The sequence below is a fragment of the Dryobates pubescens genome, chromosome 9, assembly GCF_014839835.1.
Source record: "Dryobates pubescens isolate bDryPub1 chromosome 9, bDryPub1.pri, whole genome shotgun sequence".
NCBI lineage: Eukaryota > Metazoa > Chordata > Aves > Piciformes > Picidae > Dryobates > Dryobates pubescens.
The window spans coordinates 8,921,210-8,941,161 of NC_071620.1; the positions used below are offsets into that span (position 1 = coordinate 8,921,210).

The following is a 19,952-nucleotide window of genomic DNA, read 5'->3' on the forward strand; positions in this document are numbered from 1 at the left end:
CATCCACTTGTGTGGTTCAGTAGCAAAAATTACAACGAAATAAAACTGAAATTACAGAGCCCCTTGACAAAAATGTTTGAGAATATTTTACCATATAATGTATTACCAAAACCAGTCATTGGGGACAATTAAATGCAGCATAAAACATGTCGTTCTTTAATCTGCTTTTACATTTTGATTAAGAATTGCAGATAACAACTTGAAGGGTATTCTCAAAGCAAGGGGCATAATTGGCAAGTGCCCTAGTACTCATTAACTGAAGATTACACCTAAAGCAAACTGAATACCCATCTGATTCAGAATACAGACAGCTGTTGGGGCTGTGTAGCTCAAGTTCAGTGAAATATACCATATTTTTTGCCTTTGTGGATGTCAAAACCTAAAAGCAGGACTGAAAAAATCAGCATCATTGTACTGATACAGCGGAAGAACTGCAGAACTAAATATGGTACCTTGCTGGTACACCTAGTCACACATGGATTATTATGCTGTGAATTAGCTGCAGTCTAAATATGATTGACTGCGATCCTGCTAACAAAGAATTTAAATAGCCTGATCAATAAGCAACAAAAGCATTTATAACCATCTGGAAATCGTTTCTACTTATCAGCACTTAGAGTTTGGCAATATTTGAGTAAAAGAAAGATGTCAACAAATTAGAAAAAAAAAAGAAAAAGAAAAAGAAAAGGGTAACAAACTGATTTATGTGATTAAAATATTGATTAATGAGGAAAGATTAAAAGATCTAAATATGTGAAGGTGTTAAATGACAGCTCATATTTTATTGTATTAACCAAGAAAGGAGAAAAAAAATGTTTGGAATGAATAAGTGAGAACAAATGATATAGACAAACACATTTGTAGAAGCCCTGAGAATATCTTGCAGCTTCCACTACTGTTCTGCCACCACTCTGACTAAAAGTCAACAGAAGGTGTTAGTGTTGGAAAGAACCATAATGCACTGGAGAAGATTATGTTTGAAACTGATTTTTGAAAGTGAGGATTTTGCAATGGCTACTGAATCCTTTGTGTTCTGTGGCTGTCACTAGGGGGAAAAAAAGATCTCTCTTGGTGCCTGTTTTTATTTCAGTAGCAAAATGGGCTCAGTAATATTTCTTATGGGAATATTGTGACAGGAAATTCAGTGAGAAATAAATGTATCTTTAGCTTGGCTCCTTAAAATCATCTTATTGACCAAACTGGTCTTTCCATTGTGCCTTTCGGATGAATAAAATTATTCTGAGAAAGGCAGGGCAAAAGAACTGCCAGAAGAGAAACAGGTCTTGCACCATGATGAATGGAATAGTGAAAAGTAGAAAATTAAGGCAGACAAAAGATGCAGGTATACACCTGAAAAATTAGAGGTTTAAAGAGGGAAACAGGGGAATGAACTACACAAGTGATGTATAAGATACAAAACAGAGTGGCACAGCAAAACAAGGGAAAGAGGTCTCAGCTTCCCAGTAACTAGCCTGAACGTGTTGCTACCTCAAAAACTGGTGAAGCACAAATGGTAGCTTTATGTGCCGGAAAAGGACACTGCTGCACAGTAAAGCAGGGTGCTGGGGAGCCAGTAAAGGGTCACTGGCCCCAGAGCCTGTGTTGCTTGGCCCAGAGCCATGATCACTGGCAGGGAGAGGGCACAAGCCATCAGCCTTTTCTTTACTGCTGCCTAGGAGCAGCAGCATCAAACCTGACTTTCCTGAGCTCTTGCCTTCAGTCTGTCTTCATTACTGTACCAGCAAATTCATTTTGGCCCAAACTGTCTTTTTGCTAGCTCTGAGAGGTGTTAAATACTTGAATCACTTGATCAGGCTTCTGGACTAAAAAGTTAGACATATGAAACTTTAACAGAGGGCAAGTATTGATCTGAGACTGGTGCCACATATTTAGTCCTAGGCTGCGAGGAGCAAGAGAGTACTGTGCTAAACTCTCTGTTCAGCAAAGAGCCTTCCAGGCAAGCAAACTTCTCCAAAATCATATTTGCATGGCAGGTGGGTGGGTGTGGCAAGATAAACCTGTACAGGATCTGTTGGATAGGCTCCCATGTCCTGCAGAGTGACCTCATTCAAAATCCTGTACCACACATTTAATTGATGAAGCACTCAAGAATAATACAGAAGAAATTCTGTGGTGCTGAAAAAAGAATTTTAATGGCAGGTAATAAAATACAAAATTTAATAGCTAATGAGCTACATATGAAACTAAATGACACAGGCAGTACCACCTGGACCTTTCTTGACTGGTTTGATTTTGCTCTCCTTTTGTATTGTTGGAATTCCATGGGATTGAGAACTGAAGATCCTTATTTATATTATCAATGTTGCAAATGCTGAAGGTGGCAGTTTTAGGAAGGTGTTGGTTCAGATTTTGGGTACAGAAGATGACTCGGAAAAACTGGGGAAGATAAATGAGTTCAACTATTTGATAAACTCAGCATTTTTTTGATAAAGTAACAAAAGTGCAATAGTTTATACGAAAGAATTTGTGTGTCTTAAGTCTTTTGCTGAGGCTGATTTCAGGTTTAGTGAAATAACAACGTCTTTGGTTCAGAAACAGAGGCAATGGACACAAAGTGAAACACAGGGGGTTCCTCCTGAACATCAGGAGATACTTTCTCTGTGTGAAGGTGACCAAGCACTGGCAAAGGTTGCCCAGGGAGGCTTGTGGAATCTGCACCCTTGGAGACATTCAAAAGCGATCTGGACGTGTCATGGGCAACCTGATCTAGGTTGCCATGCTTGTGCAGGAGGATTGCACCACCAGATGACCTTCAGAGGTGACTTCCAGCTTCCTCAACCTTTCTGTGACTCCTTGATTCTGTGAACACTGTTCCAGTTTGTACTCTCAATAGTTTTTATGTCTTCTTCGCAATTGCAGGATTTGGAAAGGTTTGTTATCGTTGTTGTTAAGAATGAAAACGGAGATTGATAAGTACAATTTTCCGGCAAAATACCTGGGAAAGGCAGCATTTTACTCCCTGAAGCACAGGGGTGAAGAGGACTCTGAACAACAGTTTAATGATTTAACTAAATTATAAATCTCTGTTCTCCATTTTGTACTCTAAGATTAAATAAACCAGTACTTTGACAATTAAGTGCATCTGTATTATATCCAGATCTCCGGCAAATTAAATCAATCTCACTGGTCTGGCAGCTTCTTTCTGCTCTTGTGTATTCCCTGCTTCCCTTTGGTGGTGCATCTTCCTTCCTACAATTATTGGGGGAAAAGAAGGGAGGGAAGAAATTGTGTGTGTGCCAGTAGTGGACTGAAAAAATTGCTGGTGATGGTCAAGAGCTCACCAAGGGTGATATTATGTTACAATCTGTAGAGCTTCCTCCTTCGCAGGAGAGCAGTTGGAGGTGAGCAGAAGTGAAATGTTTGTGTAATTGCAACAAAGTGGTGTTTACTTGCCAAAGATGGAAGGCACCAAATGTGTCAGAGTTTAGCATGATCTCAAAGATACACCAAATCTGTCTTTTCATCCGTGTAGCATTCCCCACGCCTGTAACAATTTGTGTTGCAGAAGCAGCTTGTTCAAATTCTTTTGAGTTCTTTTGCGTCTTCAACTGGCAGAAAAGTGTTTAGGGTTTTTTAAATACATATATCAGAGAACAGAATAAGAATGAATACCCAGCTGGTATAGTGTGAATTTGGCAATCAAGCATGACTGTATCACTGACTTAAGACTAGTTAGAGATACATCCAGACAGATAGCACAATTCAGATGTGGCTTTTCTAGCTAAAAAATGGCATGTCATCTATCCCAGGAGTCAAAGAATAACAAAAAACCCCAAACAAACAAAAAAGCAACTTCTAAATCAAACCCTGTGAGTTTTTTCTTACAGTCTATCTGAACTTGTTAAAAGCTTTTGTACAGATTGCCTAATTAAAGTGATAGACATGGAGAACCAAAACCAAGCTGCAAATTCAGTTGGGACCTCACCACAGCTGATGGCTCACCATCCTAGAAGGGGAATGTTTAAATGAGGATAAGTACTGTTACTGTTTCTTAAAGTTATTTCTAGGACCAATAGTTTCTATTTGCATACATTTTCATTAATGTGAAGGTGGGAGTGCTCTGGATACAAAGAACTGGACAGGACTGTTGATTGTTACAGTTTGAAGGGGGAAAGGAAGTTCAGAATATCCTACAGAGAGGACAACGTAATCCTGAGGACTGGAATAACAGAAATGAGATGAGATGAAATTAAATAACGGAAAAGATAAGGTCATGCACTTAGACATTTATAAAAAGCATTTTTATTATAGTCTGTAAATGACAGAGAAAGAGTCACTCAGAGCATGACCTTGAACCATCAGGGAGATTTTGTCGTATGAAAAGCAAATTGGCTCTATGAGAAAAGGCTGTTTTGGAAGAAATCAGGAGAGATTACCTCCGTGGCAAAGACTGTCAATACTTCATGAAAAACTGTTACACAATGCATGCCAGCTATGCTGGAAAAAATGATGAATTAAAACTGTATCTAGTACATTAAAATCTGTGTTACAGAGGCTCTGTGTTACAGGAGAAGACTAACAAAACTTACTGACAGGCTACACAAGTTGAGAGGCTGCAACTACTGCCTATAAATATATTACAGATTTAAATCCAAGAGAAAGAGAAATGCCAGATGGAAACACTCTATGGCACAAAGATAAGACGGTATGAACTGGTCCTGAAACTGCTTTCTAACACAGAGGTGAGTACAGTTCAGGTCTAATTCACCAGTAAGAAGCTCAGGAAAATAAAATATTTAGTGTAAGATGAATCCAGTTGTGCTTAGGAAAGGGTTATATGCAGTATCTGCTCCTACAGCAGCAAAGTACTACCATCAAAAACACAAGATCTCTACCAGTCCAGTGGCCTAAAGACCCCAAAAGTAGTACTTAGCAGACCAGACCACACCACACAGATCTAGCAAGCTTTGAACATCCTGGTCAATGTACCTCAGCAGCCCAGTTTCAGCAGAACAGGTTCCAAGAATGTTAATGAACCTGACCTTACCGAGGAGCAGAGCTCTTCTGACATCCAGCATCACTGCTAGCAAAGGGAGTGAGTAATTACAGAAGAACGTTTACTTGGCAGAAGCAGTCAGTGGTGGACCCTATATGCCAAAAGGAAATTGCTACAGGACTTATCTCTTCATCACTGTATTAAACCAGCCAACAATCTGACTTTATGGGTCTGACCACTGTGCCTACCCAAAGCTTACTGCTGGATTTATGGCCTTACTCTTTCCTGACTGCCCCAGTTAATGAACTGCTTAGAACAAGCCAGGTCTCTTCACATAAGCTCTATAGCTTACAGCATGGCACAGCAGAAAGATCAAGGATATAGGCATTCTTTCTTCTGAGAAACAAATGGTTTGTCCAGTAGATTAAAAAACTTATGGGAAATGTGACAACTAAGACAGGGAAAATTCTTGTTGAATGTAAAACACTGTGCTTTTTTCCTTTGTAAAAATGGCAACAGCATGGTTAATTTACACAGAGCTTTCAGCCAGACTGAAGGTCTGCACGCAAGATATGTGCCTACCACCCTGTATCCGTGCAGTGCGTTTGACCCTCTGAAGTGTCGCCAAGAACTGGAAAACCCCTAGGTGGTGAAGCACTGGGTTACAAAAGTCAGTACCTTTAACCTTTATTTACTTGGATCGGTACAAACGCTCCCGCCACACACGCTGGGCATCTGTTCGGAAAAAATTAAACACACACGCTACAACTATATATAAATAGCAGAGATGGTCTCTTTGCTTTCTTCCCCTTGTTCACTCATGCCGGCTTACTCGTGAATAACGAGCCATCTCGTGGGATGACACACAACGTGCCCAGTGGCCCTCCTTCCTCATCGCCCCTTGGGACCCGCTCTGTTTCACTCACCCATCATTACTGTCCCCGCACGCCTTTCGGTGGTACCCACCGCCGGCCCTGCCCAACCACCCGCCGCGCCGGGGTCTCCCCACCCGCTCCTCTCGGGGGCGGCCTCGCCGTGCGCTGCCGCTGCCACTGCCGCTCGCCCTGTCCGCCGAACGCGGAGAAACCCCTCATCTCCCCTTCGGTCCCGGGGGAGGGGGCTACTATCACGTGTGATTCCTCCCCCTTCTCTCCGTTCTCCTCCCCCTCCGCGGCGGCGGCGGCAGGAGCAGCAGCAGTAGCAGCCTCCTCGGCTCTGCTCCCTTTGTTGCAGGCGGAGCGGCGGCGCTGCCGGGCGCCGCGCACAAAGGAGCGCGGCCGGGGCGAGGCAGCCCCGCCAGCGGCCAGGCGCGGAGGCGGCCACCGCACCTCCGGGCTGCGGGGTATCGCGCTGCACAGCTGGGGCCAGCCCTGCCCGCGGCCGGGCAACAGCGGAGGCGGCAGCGGCAGTCGGCTGGTGTGCGTGGCCCGCCGCGGCGGGGATGCTGAAGGTGTGCTCCAGCGCGGCGGAGAAAGGACGGTCCCGCCCGGGCGGCGCCGCGGGCTCCGGTTGATGCTGCGGGCCTGACGTCGCCGCCATCCCGCTGCCGCCGGCGCTGCTCCTCGGCCGCCCCTCGCCATGCTGGGAGAGAGCCCGGCCGCCGCCCGGCCGCTGCTGCGAGCGGGACCACCCCTGGCGCTGTGCTACACCTCAGCCCTCCTGGTGCTCGCCCTCTCCGCGCTGCCCGCCGGCCGCGCCTCCCACCCCCTGCCCGGCTCGGAGTGCCAGGGCGGTGGCAAGGGGAAAGGCATCAACTGCTCAGGTAAAGCCCCGCTGGCTTCCGCGCCCCCCTCCGCGGGCAGCCCACGCGTGCACGTGGAGGGCCGAGAGCGGCCCCCCCGCTTCTCCTCCCCCGGCCCGGCCTCGGCCCGGCGCGGCCCCGTGGGCGGCGGAAAACAAAGAAGCAGCGTCCGCCCCGGCCCCGGGTGCGGCGTGGAGAACCCCCTTTGCGGGGGCGGGGGTGGGTAGGCGTGGGGAGCCCCCGGAGAGGGGACCTCTTTCCCAGCGGCGCCCCGCCGAAAGGAAGGAGTTTGCCGGTGTCTCTTGGCTTTTGTTGTTCCACTCCGCCTCCGCCCCCCGCAGTGCCGGCAGGTGCCAGCCGGCCGCCCCGTTCCCCCCGCCGCTGCCTCTCCGTCCTGTCTCAGGCTAAGGGGAAGAGCCGGGGGGCCGCCGGGAGCGCGGGTTCTGACGGCGCTCCCACGGGGGGCTTGCTTAGTCCCACTCTGCTCGCGGGGGCAGCCCGCACCCGGGGCAGCCCCCCGTCCGGCCATCTGCCGGCTGCTGGGTAGAGTATTCTGGATGACAGGTAGACAACAAAACACTCCCTGTGTGCGCGAAATAAGCTTCCTAGGGATTTCCCCCCGTGTTGTTCGAATGACAGGAGGCTGTTGTATTGTGCTTTCCCATCCTGTGCTTAAGTACACGCGGGTCCAGTACAGTGTCCATGTAGATGCGTCAGTTCGCGATGACAGCAGCGCGTTTTCTTCTGTCTTGAGGTATACGAGGTTTTTAAAGTAGAACAAAGTAAATACATACAATATAAAGTTTACGCGTCATTAGAAATACTTGGTTGTGTTCTAAAACTAATATTTAGAAAAAGCAGGTTTTGTTTTTCTCCAAACATTGGCTGCGTATCCCTCCTGCTGCTTTCTAAAACGATAGGTTTATTTCATTGTAAGGATCGCCGCCGAGAGCTGCGCAAAGTGCCTTCTCCAAGGTGATGAACGTTTCTCGCCCTGTGCACAGAGCATATCCCCCCACCGCGTCCTCCCGAGCTCCCATTGTCTTCAGCGGGATTCGGAAGGCAGTTGCCTCGTTGGAAGAAAGTCTCAGTACCTTCCAGGATAGGGACCCCAAACTGTGTACCAGCTTTCAAGAAAGGTCTGAACGGAATAGTGATCTCCCTCCCAATTAAATTTTGTAATTTGGATAATGCTGCTGGAGTCAGCTATCAAATTTGCAGACCAGCAAACTGAGGCAAAATCATTTTGCAGCATAATAAATGTGACTGCTATTCACTCTCAACATGCTCATTTGCTCTTTATTTTACCCCATTTAGACATATACTGTACGAGTGTGTAATGCCACAATGCTACTGTTTTACTGCTGCTGGACTTTTTCATTCTATCTGTGTGACTATCATGGTTATTTTTAAAGAGAGGTTAACAGGTTAATGTGTCACTGGCGTTAGTGGCTTACCCATCAGAGACACATGGGTCATTAGACCACAGCATGTGCATAAATCAGGGAGATTAAATATGGTAGGCTGATGAAATACAGGAGGAAGTTTCTAAGATAATGTAGAACACACGGATACCGTTATTTAGAAACCATCAAGGAAAGAAGGTTTTTCCAAGCTGGAATTGGAAAACTGTATGCTATATTGAAGACATGCAGAATGATTTGGTTCTACTAAAAATAGGCAGAGGCAGATATATATATATATGCGTGTGTGTGTGTGTGCGCTATATATGTATGTATGGCAGGCACTGTTTCCAGTGTAACTACGGACATGTGGAAGGAAAATGTCATTTAAAGATGAAGAAGTTAGATTCTGCTATGTTTCAACTGTCTCATGCAAAACTACAGTGTTTCATTTCTCAACATTAATTTTGAAGCAACTGTTACCAACACATAATATCCAGGACAGATTTTCCTCTTGCTTACCCCTGCATAGCTTCATTAAATTTTACTGGATATACTACTCCCCGCAGAAGATGCTTGCTATGTTTACACATGGGGCCAGGCATTGGCTTTAGCACCTTTCTCAGTGGACTGCTACCATTCACATTGCTATTTATACTGAAAGTTAAACTTGGGAACACTGTTACTACTTTTCCTTCAGTCATTTGGACTCTCTGAATTACTTTCCCTGCTTGGGGAAGCAAACTACTTCTCTCTGTCGTCATTTTAATGTTTGCATCAGGTTGACCTGCTGCCCTGGAACAGTTTCTTACACTTTTTCATAGAATTGTGGAATCATGTATGTTGGAAAAGACCTTTAAGATCATCAAGTCAAATTGGTCTTGGGATGGTTCCTTGATCTTCTACCATTGGATCATCACTAGGTTATGTAGCTATGTTTGTTTGTTGCTGATTTTTTAGGAAATGCTGAACTCCTTTCCATTATCCTCCACAATATACTGCTTAAGAAAAGAGTGTGCTGTAGTAAAGTAACATTCAAAGGTGGAGGACACAGGCAGGCTACATGAAAGTTGAGAGTTTTTTCGGCTTTGATTCTATGCTTTCAGCACATAAATTGAGGTTTGGTCTTTTGTTATATTCTGATATAATTGCTTCATCCCCAGCCAAGAGAAGAACATACAACCAAGCTATTAGAGCAGGAAACAGGTAATTAAGACATATCTGGAGTTAATTGACAATGTGGACTTGTATGCCTTTGTTCTTCTGCCAATCCATACTTTGCTAGGTTAGGATAGTCAAATATCTCATTCTGGGTCAAATGGATGTTTTAGAGAGATATTATATTATTTCCAGTGCTACCTGTAGACACCTTCTGTAATATTTCTGATACTCATGGGTAGTGAGGTGTGATGCTTGCTTCTGTACTCCGGCTATAAGACAGTTGTCCTTAATAAAGGTTGTGAAAGGGGGTTATTAAGCATCCCAAGTGCAAAGCTAGGTACAAAATTGTAGTTTGTTCATGAACTCCTAATCTGCTGCTATTCTCCAGACACACACACTGTGCAAGGGCATCTTCAGTTTCAGTTTAAGTCCAGTTGAATCTCTGGTTTGAGATTAGGGTCACAGTTTAGTATTGACCCTTTAGTGCTGGGTTGAAGTTTGGACAGATGATCTTTGAGGTCTCTTCCAACTGGATGTTTTCTGTGCTATGTTTTGGTCACATGTGTGGCAGCTACAGAGGTTGCAATTTGACTGTAACTGACCAAATGCTGAAGATCTTGATGAGAGCTGCACAGGTGTAACAGGAGATACTGCTCTGTGCATTGTTTTGGGTTTGTATGCCTGAGAATTTAATTAACAGGGATACATTTCTGTTGGTAAGACTTTCAGCTTGCTGTCCCTTCATGTACTGAAATATACTTGTTTGGGACAATTCTGTACACCTCCTGTAAGTCTCACAGGCCATGCACTGCCCCTGGTTTCTTAAATGTTCTTTGAGTGAAGTGAGTAAAAAGGATTGAGTGAGATCAAGGAAAAATTAAGGACACCTTCTCTTTCATGGAATTCCTCTCCTGTGGGATGTGAATGCTTTCCTTTTGTGCAGTCATAACATGTCTGATATAGGTTGCAGATAAAAGTAAATGGAAATTACTGATTAGGGAGAGGAAGGGAATAGAGGGACAAAAGAAAGTATCTATCCTGTGATTGGCTGAGTCTGTGTCAGGCTGTTTATTGAGCATGAAAGTGCAAGCTGTCAAAAAGCTTGTAAATTTTTAGAACAGCAGAGAAAGCTGCAGTGGAACCGTCCTTCACAGTATATACATTATCTTAATGCTCTCAGTATTCTTTAGAGAAATTATTTCTGCCCTCAAATAACTCATGGATTAAGTTAGACAAACAGAGAATTGGAAATAGTAGAAAAAGGAGATGAAGCAAAGAACATGGTAAGACAATAGAACTACAGCAAGCATGAGCAAAGTTCTTGTGTTTTGATATTTTGTAATGTGTTAGGGCAAGAAGGGAGGAGTAGACATCATCAGTAGGATAAAAGCATCTGAAGGTTGAACAAGAGGGGGTTCTGAAGAAGGTTGGGAGTAGAAAGCACACAAGCACACAAGAAGAGGGTAAGAAAGCAGTATGAGAAAAAAAATACATAGCTTAGAATGGAATCAGGTCACAGAGTATGGACAAGGGTGACAAGAACTGGCCACATCATAGGCTTTTGTTTTCAAAGCACACCTTTTTCCCATGTGTGAACAGAGTTTTAGAAGAAGAAGAGTTGGAAAGGGCACAGAATGTGAGCAAGACAAGCAAGAGGAAATCCAGTTTAAATGCAGATAAGGCAGAAATGATCAGGAGCATCATTGCAAGTCTGTGCAGTAATACAACAGAAAATAAAATGTATATGAATTATTAATTGCTGCACACCCAAAGAGGGAGCAGTGCATTTAAAATATGGCTGCAGTCACTAGCATTGGATGTGGTGCCACAGATTTTGTCTCATCCTTACTTCAGCTTTCTACTGTCAATGAATCTGTAGCAGAGATGCCTTAATCTAACTGCTGGATACTAGTGCTAGCAGAAGAGTCATAGCATGCATGTTTCAAGGAAAAAAAAATAGTCTGCTCAAGTCTTGCTGTGTAGCATTTTGATATAGTGCATGTAACATACTTGTGGCTGCTGTAATCCAGAACTAGACATTAAAGAACCTATCTTCTGCATCTTGTGTGTGGGTCACCAGTGGTATACTCTTGTTCAGTGCTCGACAGCTTTTAAAAATGATGGGAAAAGGCAAAATCTGAGATCATGGAGGCTAAACCAAAGCAGGGGAGTACATGGAATCCTTTGCCTCTGCAGGACACTGTCTCGGCATGAGCAGCACCCTTGCCTTTCCTAACTTGGCTTCCTTCTGAGTGTGTTTGACAGTTGCAGAATGAGACACTGAGACTCTAAGAAGTGCTAAAAACCTTGAACACGAGTATGGTGTGGTTAGAAACACAACATTCAGGGCACAAGTTCTCAGTGCCTCAGGAAACACTTCCCTAGGGAGATGACTATTCAATCACTTCTGCAGGAATTTCTTTCTCAGAAGCATCTAAGATATGTCAGCACCGAGAAGGTGGTACACTCTCAAAAATGCTCTCTGTATTTATTGGCAAATTACAGCTTTAGGTTTCAAACCAGGATGAACTATCACTGCTTTAAGCATGTTGCCTATTATGTGTGAGCTGTAGTAGCTGAAACTTGTTAGGAGGTCTAAAGCTATTTACATCTGGTATATTGACACTTGAAGTGAAGACTTGGTTTATGGACAAAATGAGTATGTACACTTTTTGTCACTCTTGGTTTTCTGTGTTGTTTGAAGCTTGAGTCCAGACTGTAACTGTTGTGATAGGGAAGAGCTGAACACAAACACATAACCCCACTGACCATGTCTGTGCCCAATCCACAGGGCAGATATGGACACGGATTTGGGAGAATATAAACCTCAGACACTGCTGGTCTGTTGAGCTCGACCTTGGTTTCTGTCTAGGCTCAGTGGGGAGTCTCTGAACCAGAATGAGATGTGGCCTCAAGACTGGCTTTGATCCATGCTTATCAGCTGGAACAGACGTACCCTTTGTGGGTTTTGTGAAGATTAAGGAAGCGAGGGATTTTTTGGTCTATTGTTCTAAGTTGCACAAAACCAAAATGATTTGGGTTTAAGATATGCAGCCACATTGGCAGGAATGTAAAAGCAGAGGTACAGATTCAGGTAAATCAGCCTAACTATTTTAAAAATAACAGATGTTTTTGTTTGCATAGATAAACTTGATCTGAACCCATAGATGAGACTAGAACAATTGGTTATTTTATGTAAGATGTTACAACTTATGCTTCTGTAAATGAATTATAACAGACAAGTCAAACTGTGATATGTGTTTGTGCCAATTGAACTTCTGAAGTAAGTAATCTAAACTGAGTCAGGTTACATATCACTTTAAGAAACTATCATAAGGCACGAATATAAATCAACTCTAAGTAAAAAGTAAAAACCATTATTAAAAAGAGAAATGAAAACTCAGACAATAGCATGCACATATTTGTATCCCTTTAGTGTAATTAGCCAGACATGAAATGTCCTTTCATTACAGATTCCTATGCTGATCAAAGAGCTGAAAGGTAATTAAAGCAGAACTGAAAGTGTCAGAATAGCAGAAAATCATCTCATACCAGGTGTCACTCCATCACTGTCACTAGTGGGAACTGGTAGTGTGATGGAGCATTCAAGCCTTGACTGAAGGGACTGGATTGAATCCAATTTCTTTATCCTTTTCTGAAAAGGGGAAAAGAGGAGCACGCTTTGTTGTGAAGAAGTACTGCCAAGGAAACAAGACCTCTCTGATAATTCCTTTTGAAGGGAAAACAACAAGTCTGGGCCTTTTCTTGCTGTTGATGTAAGGATAAGTATTTTGTACTTGGAGCCTGACGGTTTTCTTCTAGAGCTGACAGTCGACTGGATAAAGGGGAAAGTTAATATTTACTTGGACTTGAAAAAAAAAGAAGCTGTGGTCAAGGTCTTTGAGTAGAGAAGCGTGAAGGCAGAGAATCCCACAGGTATTGACGGGAGGCTCACTTTACCTTCTTTCTATAAAGGGATTATCATGTTCTACCATTGATCTGTCAGATAAAAGTGCTTGTGACTTTCCCAGCCTGTGGTCAGGCTTTGGAAAGTGTCCACAAAGCAGGTAATGGCACTAGTACCTAGACTAGATTAGACTAGACTAGACTAGAATAAACCAGGTTGGAAGAGACCTTCAAGATAATTGTGTCCAACCTATCATCCAACACCACCTAATCAACTAAACCATGCAACCAAGCACCCTATCAAGTCTCATCCTGAACACCTCCAGTGATGGTGACTCCACCACCTCCTCGGGCAGCCCATTCCAATGGGCAATCACTCTCTCTGTGTAAAACTCCCTCCTAACATCCAGCCTAAACCTCCCTGGTGCAGCCTGAGACTGTGTCCTCTTGTTCTGGTGCTGGTTGCCTGGGAGAAGAGACCAACATCCGTCTGTCTACAACCTCCCTTAAGGTAGTTGTAGAGAGCAATAAGGTCACCCCTGAGTCTCCTCTTCTCCAGGCTAAGCAACCCCAGCTCCCTCAGTCTCTCCTCACAGGGCTTGTGTTCCAAGCCCCTCACCAACTTTGTTACCTTTCTCTGGACATGCTCCAGCAAGTCAACATCCTTCCTAAACTGAGGAGCCCAGAACTGAACACAGTACTCGAGGTGTGGCCTGACCAGTGCAGTGTACATGGGCAGAATTTGCTCCCTGTTCCTGCTGGCCATGCTGTTGCTGATGCAGGCCAGGATGCCTCTTGGCTGCCTGTGCACACTACAGGTTCATGTTCAGCCTACCATCAACCAGCACCCCCAGGTCCCTCTCTGCCTGGCCACTCTCCAGCCACTCTGACCCCAGCCTGTAGCACTGCATGAGGTTGCTGTGGCCAATGTGCAGAACCCGGCACTTGGATGTGTTCAGTCTCATGCCGTTGGACTCTGCCCATCTGTCCAGCCTGTCGAGGTCCCTCTGCAAAGCCTCTCTACCCTCCAGCAGACCAACTCCTGCCCCCAGCTTGGTGTCATCTGCAAATTTGCTGATGATGGACTCAATCCCCTCATCCAGATCATCAATAAAGATGTTAAAGAGCATGGGGCCCAGCACTGATCCCTGGGGCACACCACTGGTGACTGGCTGCCAGCTGGATGTGGCACCATTCACCACCACTCTCTGGGCTCGTCCCTCCAGCCAGTTCCTAACCCAACGCAGTGTGCTCCCATCCAAGCCATGGGCTGACAGCTTGGCCAGGAGTTTGCTATGGGGGACGGTGTCAAAGGCCTTGCTGAAGTCCACGTAGACCACATCCACAGGCCTCCCCACATCTACCAGGCGGGTCACTTGATCATAGAATAACAGTAGCTGTAACATTTGGGGAAGAAAAAGTGCTGAGCACCAGGGGTATTGGGAAAGGATCTGTTCTTCTGACTCTGGAGTACTGCTTATCCTCCTTGAGAAGTCCCTACAGATGCTGTGGAATGGAAGTGGAGGTAGAGGACATGCTGGCATTTTTCAGGTGAAAGACTGTCTTTATCTAGGCAGCCTGTAGTATTCAATAGAGCTGAAGACCAACAAAGTTCTTTATAAATTCTTCTTTAAAAAGTCATTCTTCCCAAGAAGGTTATATTTAAATAATATGCTGTATACCTGTAGTTTATTCTTAGATCATTGTGAAATGATCTCTCTCCACAACTACCTGCAAGGTGGTTGTAATGAGCAGGGGGGTGGTTGGTCTCTTCTCCATAGTGTCAAGTGGTAGAATGAGAGGAAATGACCTCAGACCGAGCCAGGGAAGGTTTAGACTGGATATTAGGAAAAATTTATTCATTGAAAGAGGTGTCAACCATTGGAATAGGCTGCCCAGGGAGGTGGTGGAGTGACTGGCCCTGGAGGTGTTCAAAAATGTGTAGACATGGCACTTCAGGACATAGTTTAATGGCCATACTGGTGTTAGGTCAGTGGTTGGAGTTTCTGATCTTGGAAGTCTTTTCCAACCAAAACGATTCTATGATTCTCACAATTTGGAAACACAGGATAAATCAGAAAGAGTAGAAGACAGTGGTATTGAAATTTGTGGAACTCCTAAGTATGTAGAGAAGGGCTTGTCTGACTAAATCAACTCATAGTAAATTTTATTTTATGAAGCTATTTTTTTGGCCAAATGGTCTGCCTTGTGTGGTATTTTTCTTCCAGAAAAGGATAAAGATATAAAGACAAAAATCTTCTTAGGAGTAAGTTCAGCAATAAAATTTGTGATCTGATAAAATTAAAGATTTCTGGAGAGCCTTAAATCTGTCCCTTTGTCTTGATGAACAGCTACAGTGTATCTTCGGTTCTGATTTAGTTCACAGATGGTTACAAGGGGATCTGAGAACAGAATTATTTCATCTTGTATTATTAGGTTGATATCTAGCAGTGCCATTGGCTGTTTAAATATTTGGTGTTTATGGGTCATATGTTCTTTTTAAAACAAACAAACAACAAAATCAGGACATTCTTTTTTCTCTTAGAGATTCTTACCAGGGAAGTGTTGTCCTCTTTGGAGTGAGGAGCAAGATGGCAGTGAAGGTCTTTGCTAGAGGAGTACCTGGAAGACTTCTGTTCTTGCTGACCCAGTCTGTCTCCCAGCTCCCATTCAGTATCACAGAACTGTGATACTGTGATACTGAATGGGAGCTGGGAGACAGACCAGTCTTTGCCTGCATTTGCATATCTATTGCTGATGTGATTTCCTCTGGTTTAGAGAGTAATTTAATGTTACACAGATAGCAATATTCAATTTTTTAAAGTTACTCCAGAGCTGCCTCGTTGGACATAGTGCAGTTTGCAAGGAGGTGGCGTTTGACTGGCAAATAGGGACTTATTTTGGGATAATTGACATTCTCATACTAGACAGTTGTAAGGACTGAAAAGACAAGAGCTTTCTGGTAATAGATTATGTGTTGCAGCAGCAGTGTTTAAAGGATCTGGTTCAAAATAAAATTAAATCCTTGTAATACCTCGCTTTTGACTTTGTAATTGCAACTAAATTTATTTATACTGTCTTGAAACACCCACATTATAAAACCGTGTTCAAGCTGGCAGGGTCCTCATCCAAGCTTCAAAAAGAATGCTAATTAAGACCAGCAGGAAAACATGTGAAAGAGAAGAATAGAACCATCAGTAATTTTTCTGAAGGGACCTGGCTTCTCTGAGTTTTCTGCCAGCTCCTCCCATGGTCCATTACTACCAGGCTGAGACCCCGATATGCTCCTTATGTATCTTAAGTAGGTGCAAAACTCTCTGTGTTCTCCTAAGACACATAGAGCATCCCATGGAGCACAGCTGAAGAAGAGGACAAGTACAATGCTCTTGACAAACAAGCAAAAGTGTGTTCAGGATATAAAATGGTTCTTCTCAGGTCTGGTCTGGAAGCCAGAGCCTCATGAAAAATCTGTCTCTGCCTGGTCACAAAGCCTCTGTAGGCAGTCTCATTCCAGCTGCCTGACTTGCTGGCAGGTGACAGCTGGGTTCCTCAAGAAAAGGCCTGGGGGCATCTCCTCTGCCTTGCACCAGTCTCACTGGATCGATGTGGAAGCAGATGGGGTGAATGAGGGTGGCTGGGCAAGCCAGAGAGCTGGATCTGTGCAAATTCCAGTCTGTCTGCCCTAGATCACCATAGTCCGATCAAGATGAACATGAATTGCACAATTTTAGGAGTTCTAATTGCTTCACCCTGGATCCAGCCCTGATTGTTTCCCAGACTGACATATTTCCAGTCAGCTTCAGGAGTATGACACATTTCAGTGCTCACCTACTGCCGACCAAAAAATCCTGCTTCAAGTAGTGTTTAACCAGTCTCAGTCACTAGCTCATGTGAGCACTGCATGTGATGATGGACAAAGAAACACACAACCCCCAGTGAAATCACGCTGTCACATTTACTTGTGATTGTAGAAAACCTATAAACACACATATTTCAGCAGCAGGTGAGAAACTGCTCTGTGGATTAAACCCGAGGCGTGGAGAGGAGTTTGTACCTCACAAGAGTTTTACTTGCTCTCCTACTCAGGAGCTGTTTCACGTGCAGTTTCGTACGTGACTATAAAGGACGGGTGGTTAGGTAATCCTTTTCAGAAGCTGCTACATTTCCTTAAACCAAACAAGGATCTTAACAAAAGCAGGATAGAAGCCCGAGGTATGGGCTAGGTGCTGGTGTCAGTGCATATGCAGAAAAATGCCCCTAACAGTCTATTCAAATGCATATTCAAAACGGTTAAGTGCTTTTGAAAATGTAAGTTAATCCTCAAGGGTGTCCATAAAACACATGACCAAGTCTTTAGCTGGCTGACTGAGATAGTTCAGTGTTTTCAACAGTTATTTCCATTGAAACTTTGATAGAAATTTGTGGCTGGGTAGCAGTTTGTTGTTCTAAGTCTCAAGGAAACATTGATCTAATTAAATGTTTACATTTTGCTAATTAGTATTGACTCCGATTCTGTGCTGCCTTTGTCTGATCCCTCTGGGAGAGGCAGAGGTCAGTTTGTTGTGCCGAATGGGTTCTCCAGGGGAGAGAGGGGCAGCAGAAAATCCTTAAAAAGGCTAAATAAAGGGACCACCCCCGCAAGCAGCACCTCCACGTGCACTGGTGTGCAGATGAACTGTTACTTCCCCAAGGCAACGTGCCCATCCAGCAGCTTCTCCTTCATCATCCACCTCTCACAAAAGTTTACCTAGACAAGTCTGTGAGGCAGAGTTCCTTACCCCTGACTTGATTGGAACTCTAGTTGTTATGAAAGCATCATTTCAAGGCTATAAAAGTGAAAATAAAGTGGACAGGTTCCTGGTGAAGTTACAGAGTTATTTCTTTGTTAAAATATAAATAAAAAATGTGTTGGGAAGGCAATTTATGTCATGGTTTTTCTTCTCTTCTTAGCTGAAAGGCTGTCCTTTTATTTTGTTTTGTGTGGATGTTTACACCTTTGCAAAAATAGTTGTATGTGTTGAATAGCTGAAATGTGCAAAACGGGTTCTGAGCGGCAAGAAATACTCTCTGTCACAAGAGAAACAAGTGGCTATGAAACAAAAATTTTGGCTAGAAAACACAAACAGCTGCCTAACTTTGATTATTTTTTAAAAATAAAATACAAAGAGGCTTATCACTCTCTTGATGCTCATTGTTAAAACCTCTGTTTGTAATACAGAGGAGCTGTCCAGGTGAGAGAATGCAACCCCCGCATTTGCGAGTGGCATTTGTGCTGCTTGCTGAGCAAACAAAGAGGATCACTGGAACCAGACTCCAAAACTGAGTGTTTTGGGTGATTTATCTACCAGATGGTAAATGCAGTCCAATGTAAAAAATTAGTCTGGGAGCAGGGAATCAATCATCCAGCACACTGATCAGCAAAGGGATTTGGGTGTTATAGCAGAAAAATTAATGAGCTGGCAATCCACTGCAGAGCAGCATTAAAACAAAAAGATGCTACACTGTAATAAAGGAGTCCTCACTCAGAAGACAAAGGGGAGGAACGTACTGCTTCATTAGACACTTGATAAACCTACTTGAAAGCAGTGTATTAGATACCAAACCCCCAATATTATTCAAACGTAATGATTAAAAAGTTCCATATCAAAAATCTGCCAATCGGAGTTAATTTAGGAAAGTGAAGTTTTTCCACTGCTGTCACATTTGTTTCCCAAATACACAGGCTTTTCAGTCATAGGTATTACTTATTGGTGTTCTATATTATAGTAATATATATTTCTACACTTCAGGATGGCCTAATGAATTGTTATAAGACATCAGTACCAGCTTTATGCCACAGCAAGGGCTTTCCTATAAAAATACTGAGAACGTGTCTCTGGCCTCTTTCAGTTACTTGGGCTACAAGAGATCAAAATAGCTTCACCACCAAATTCTCTTCATGCTGTTTCTGGCTTTTGTAGGAAGGCATTGAGTGTCCATCTAGGAAAGACTAGGAAAAGGTGTCTCCTGTGCTCAATTTCCACTTTGAAAGTTGTTATTTTTCTTCTAAGGGTTAGGTGCAGATTAGGTTCTTTGGGAAATGATGTTATGTATGGGCTGTTTCTGCAGGGAGGAGGGGCAGAAACAGGGTCTGACTATGCTGGTGTGGGGCCACTTGACATAGGTGGAAAATCTAGCAGTCCCCACTCAAGCCTGAGGCATCGAAGTTTCTTCTGTGACCACACATAGCTGAAAGAAGTGGATCAGGAAAGATCTTTTTTTTCCTACTTTGGAAAGCTACATGAAACTACGTTTGTATGTAGTTTTATAATTCAGTTTGGCTTAGGTTTTTTTGTTTTAAATGACTCCTGGAAATAGATTTCTATAAACACAGGGGAAAGGAGCTGATGGTGTGACTTCCTCAGCAGCAGAGTGAAGCCCACTACCAGAAATGCTAACCACTGCTTAAAATCAACAAGAGTTCCTAGATCACTGTCCCTGTGAAAAAAACAGATTTCTCTGCATACAGAGTAAGCAGTAAGAACCTGCAAATATTAGTCTCACATAGCTTTACAGATTTGGCAAGTAGAAACAATGATTTCCATAGACTTTCAGGATCTGCAGGCAGGTCTGTACCAAAGTGATGAACTCAACTGCTGAAATTTCTCTAAGCCACAAAAACATTTTTGCCTTCAAATTATGCAGAGCCTCTAAAAGTAGTTTCTGATACTGTTCTGGATGATGCTTACACAGCTGCAGGACTAATCAAGTTCAGCCTGTGTGGAAATAGGAACTGTACCTCAGC

The 19,952-nt window shown here is 43.6% G+C and overlaps 1 protein-coding gene across 2 annotated transcripts in view; it reads left to right on the forward strand.

Moving 5' to 3' along the window:
- The first annotated feature begins 6,182 nt into the window (after window positions 1-6,182).
- The window catches only part of TMEFF1 (transmembrane protein with EGF like and two follistatin like domains 1), a 147,562-nt gene continuing 133,792 nt past the window's right edge, over window positions 6,183-19,952 (forward strand). Inside the window, exon 1 of one of the 2 annotated variants that reach the window (XM_054164345.1) lies at window positions 6,183-6,719. In XM_054164345.1, the coding sequence (XP_054020320.1) occupies window positions 6,536-6,719 (184 nt within the window). In that variant the 5' untranslated portion in view covers window positions 6,183-6,535. The remainder of the gene's footprint in view (window positions 6,720-19,952) is intronic. The other variant, XM_054164344.1, reaches the window with a different exon arrangement.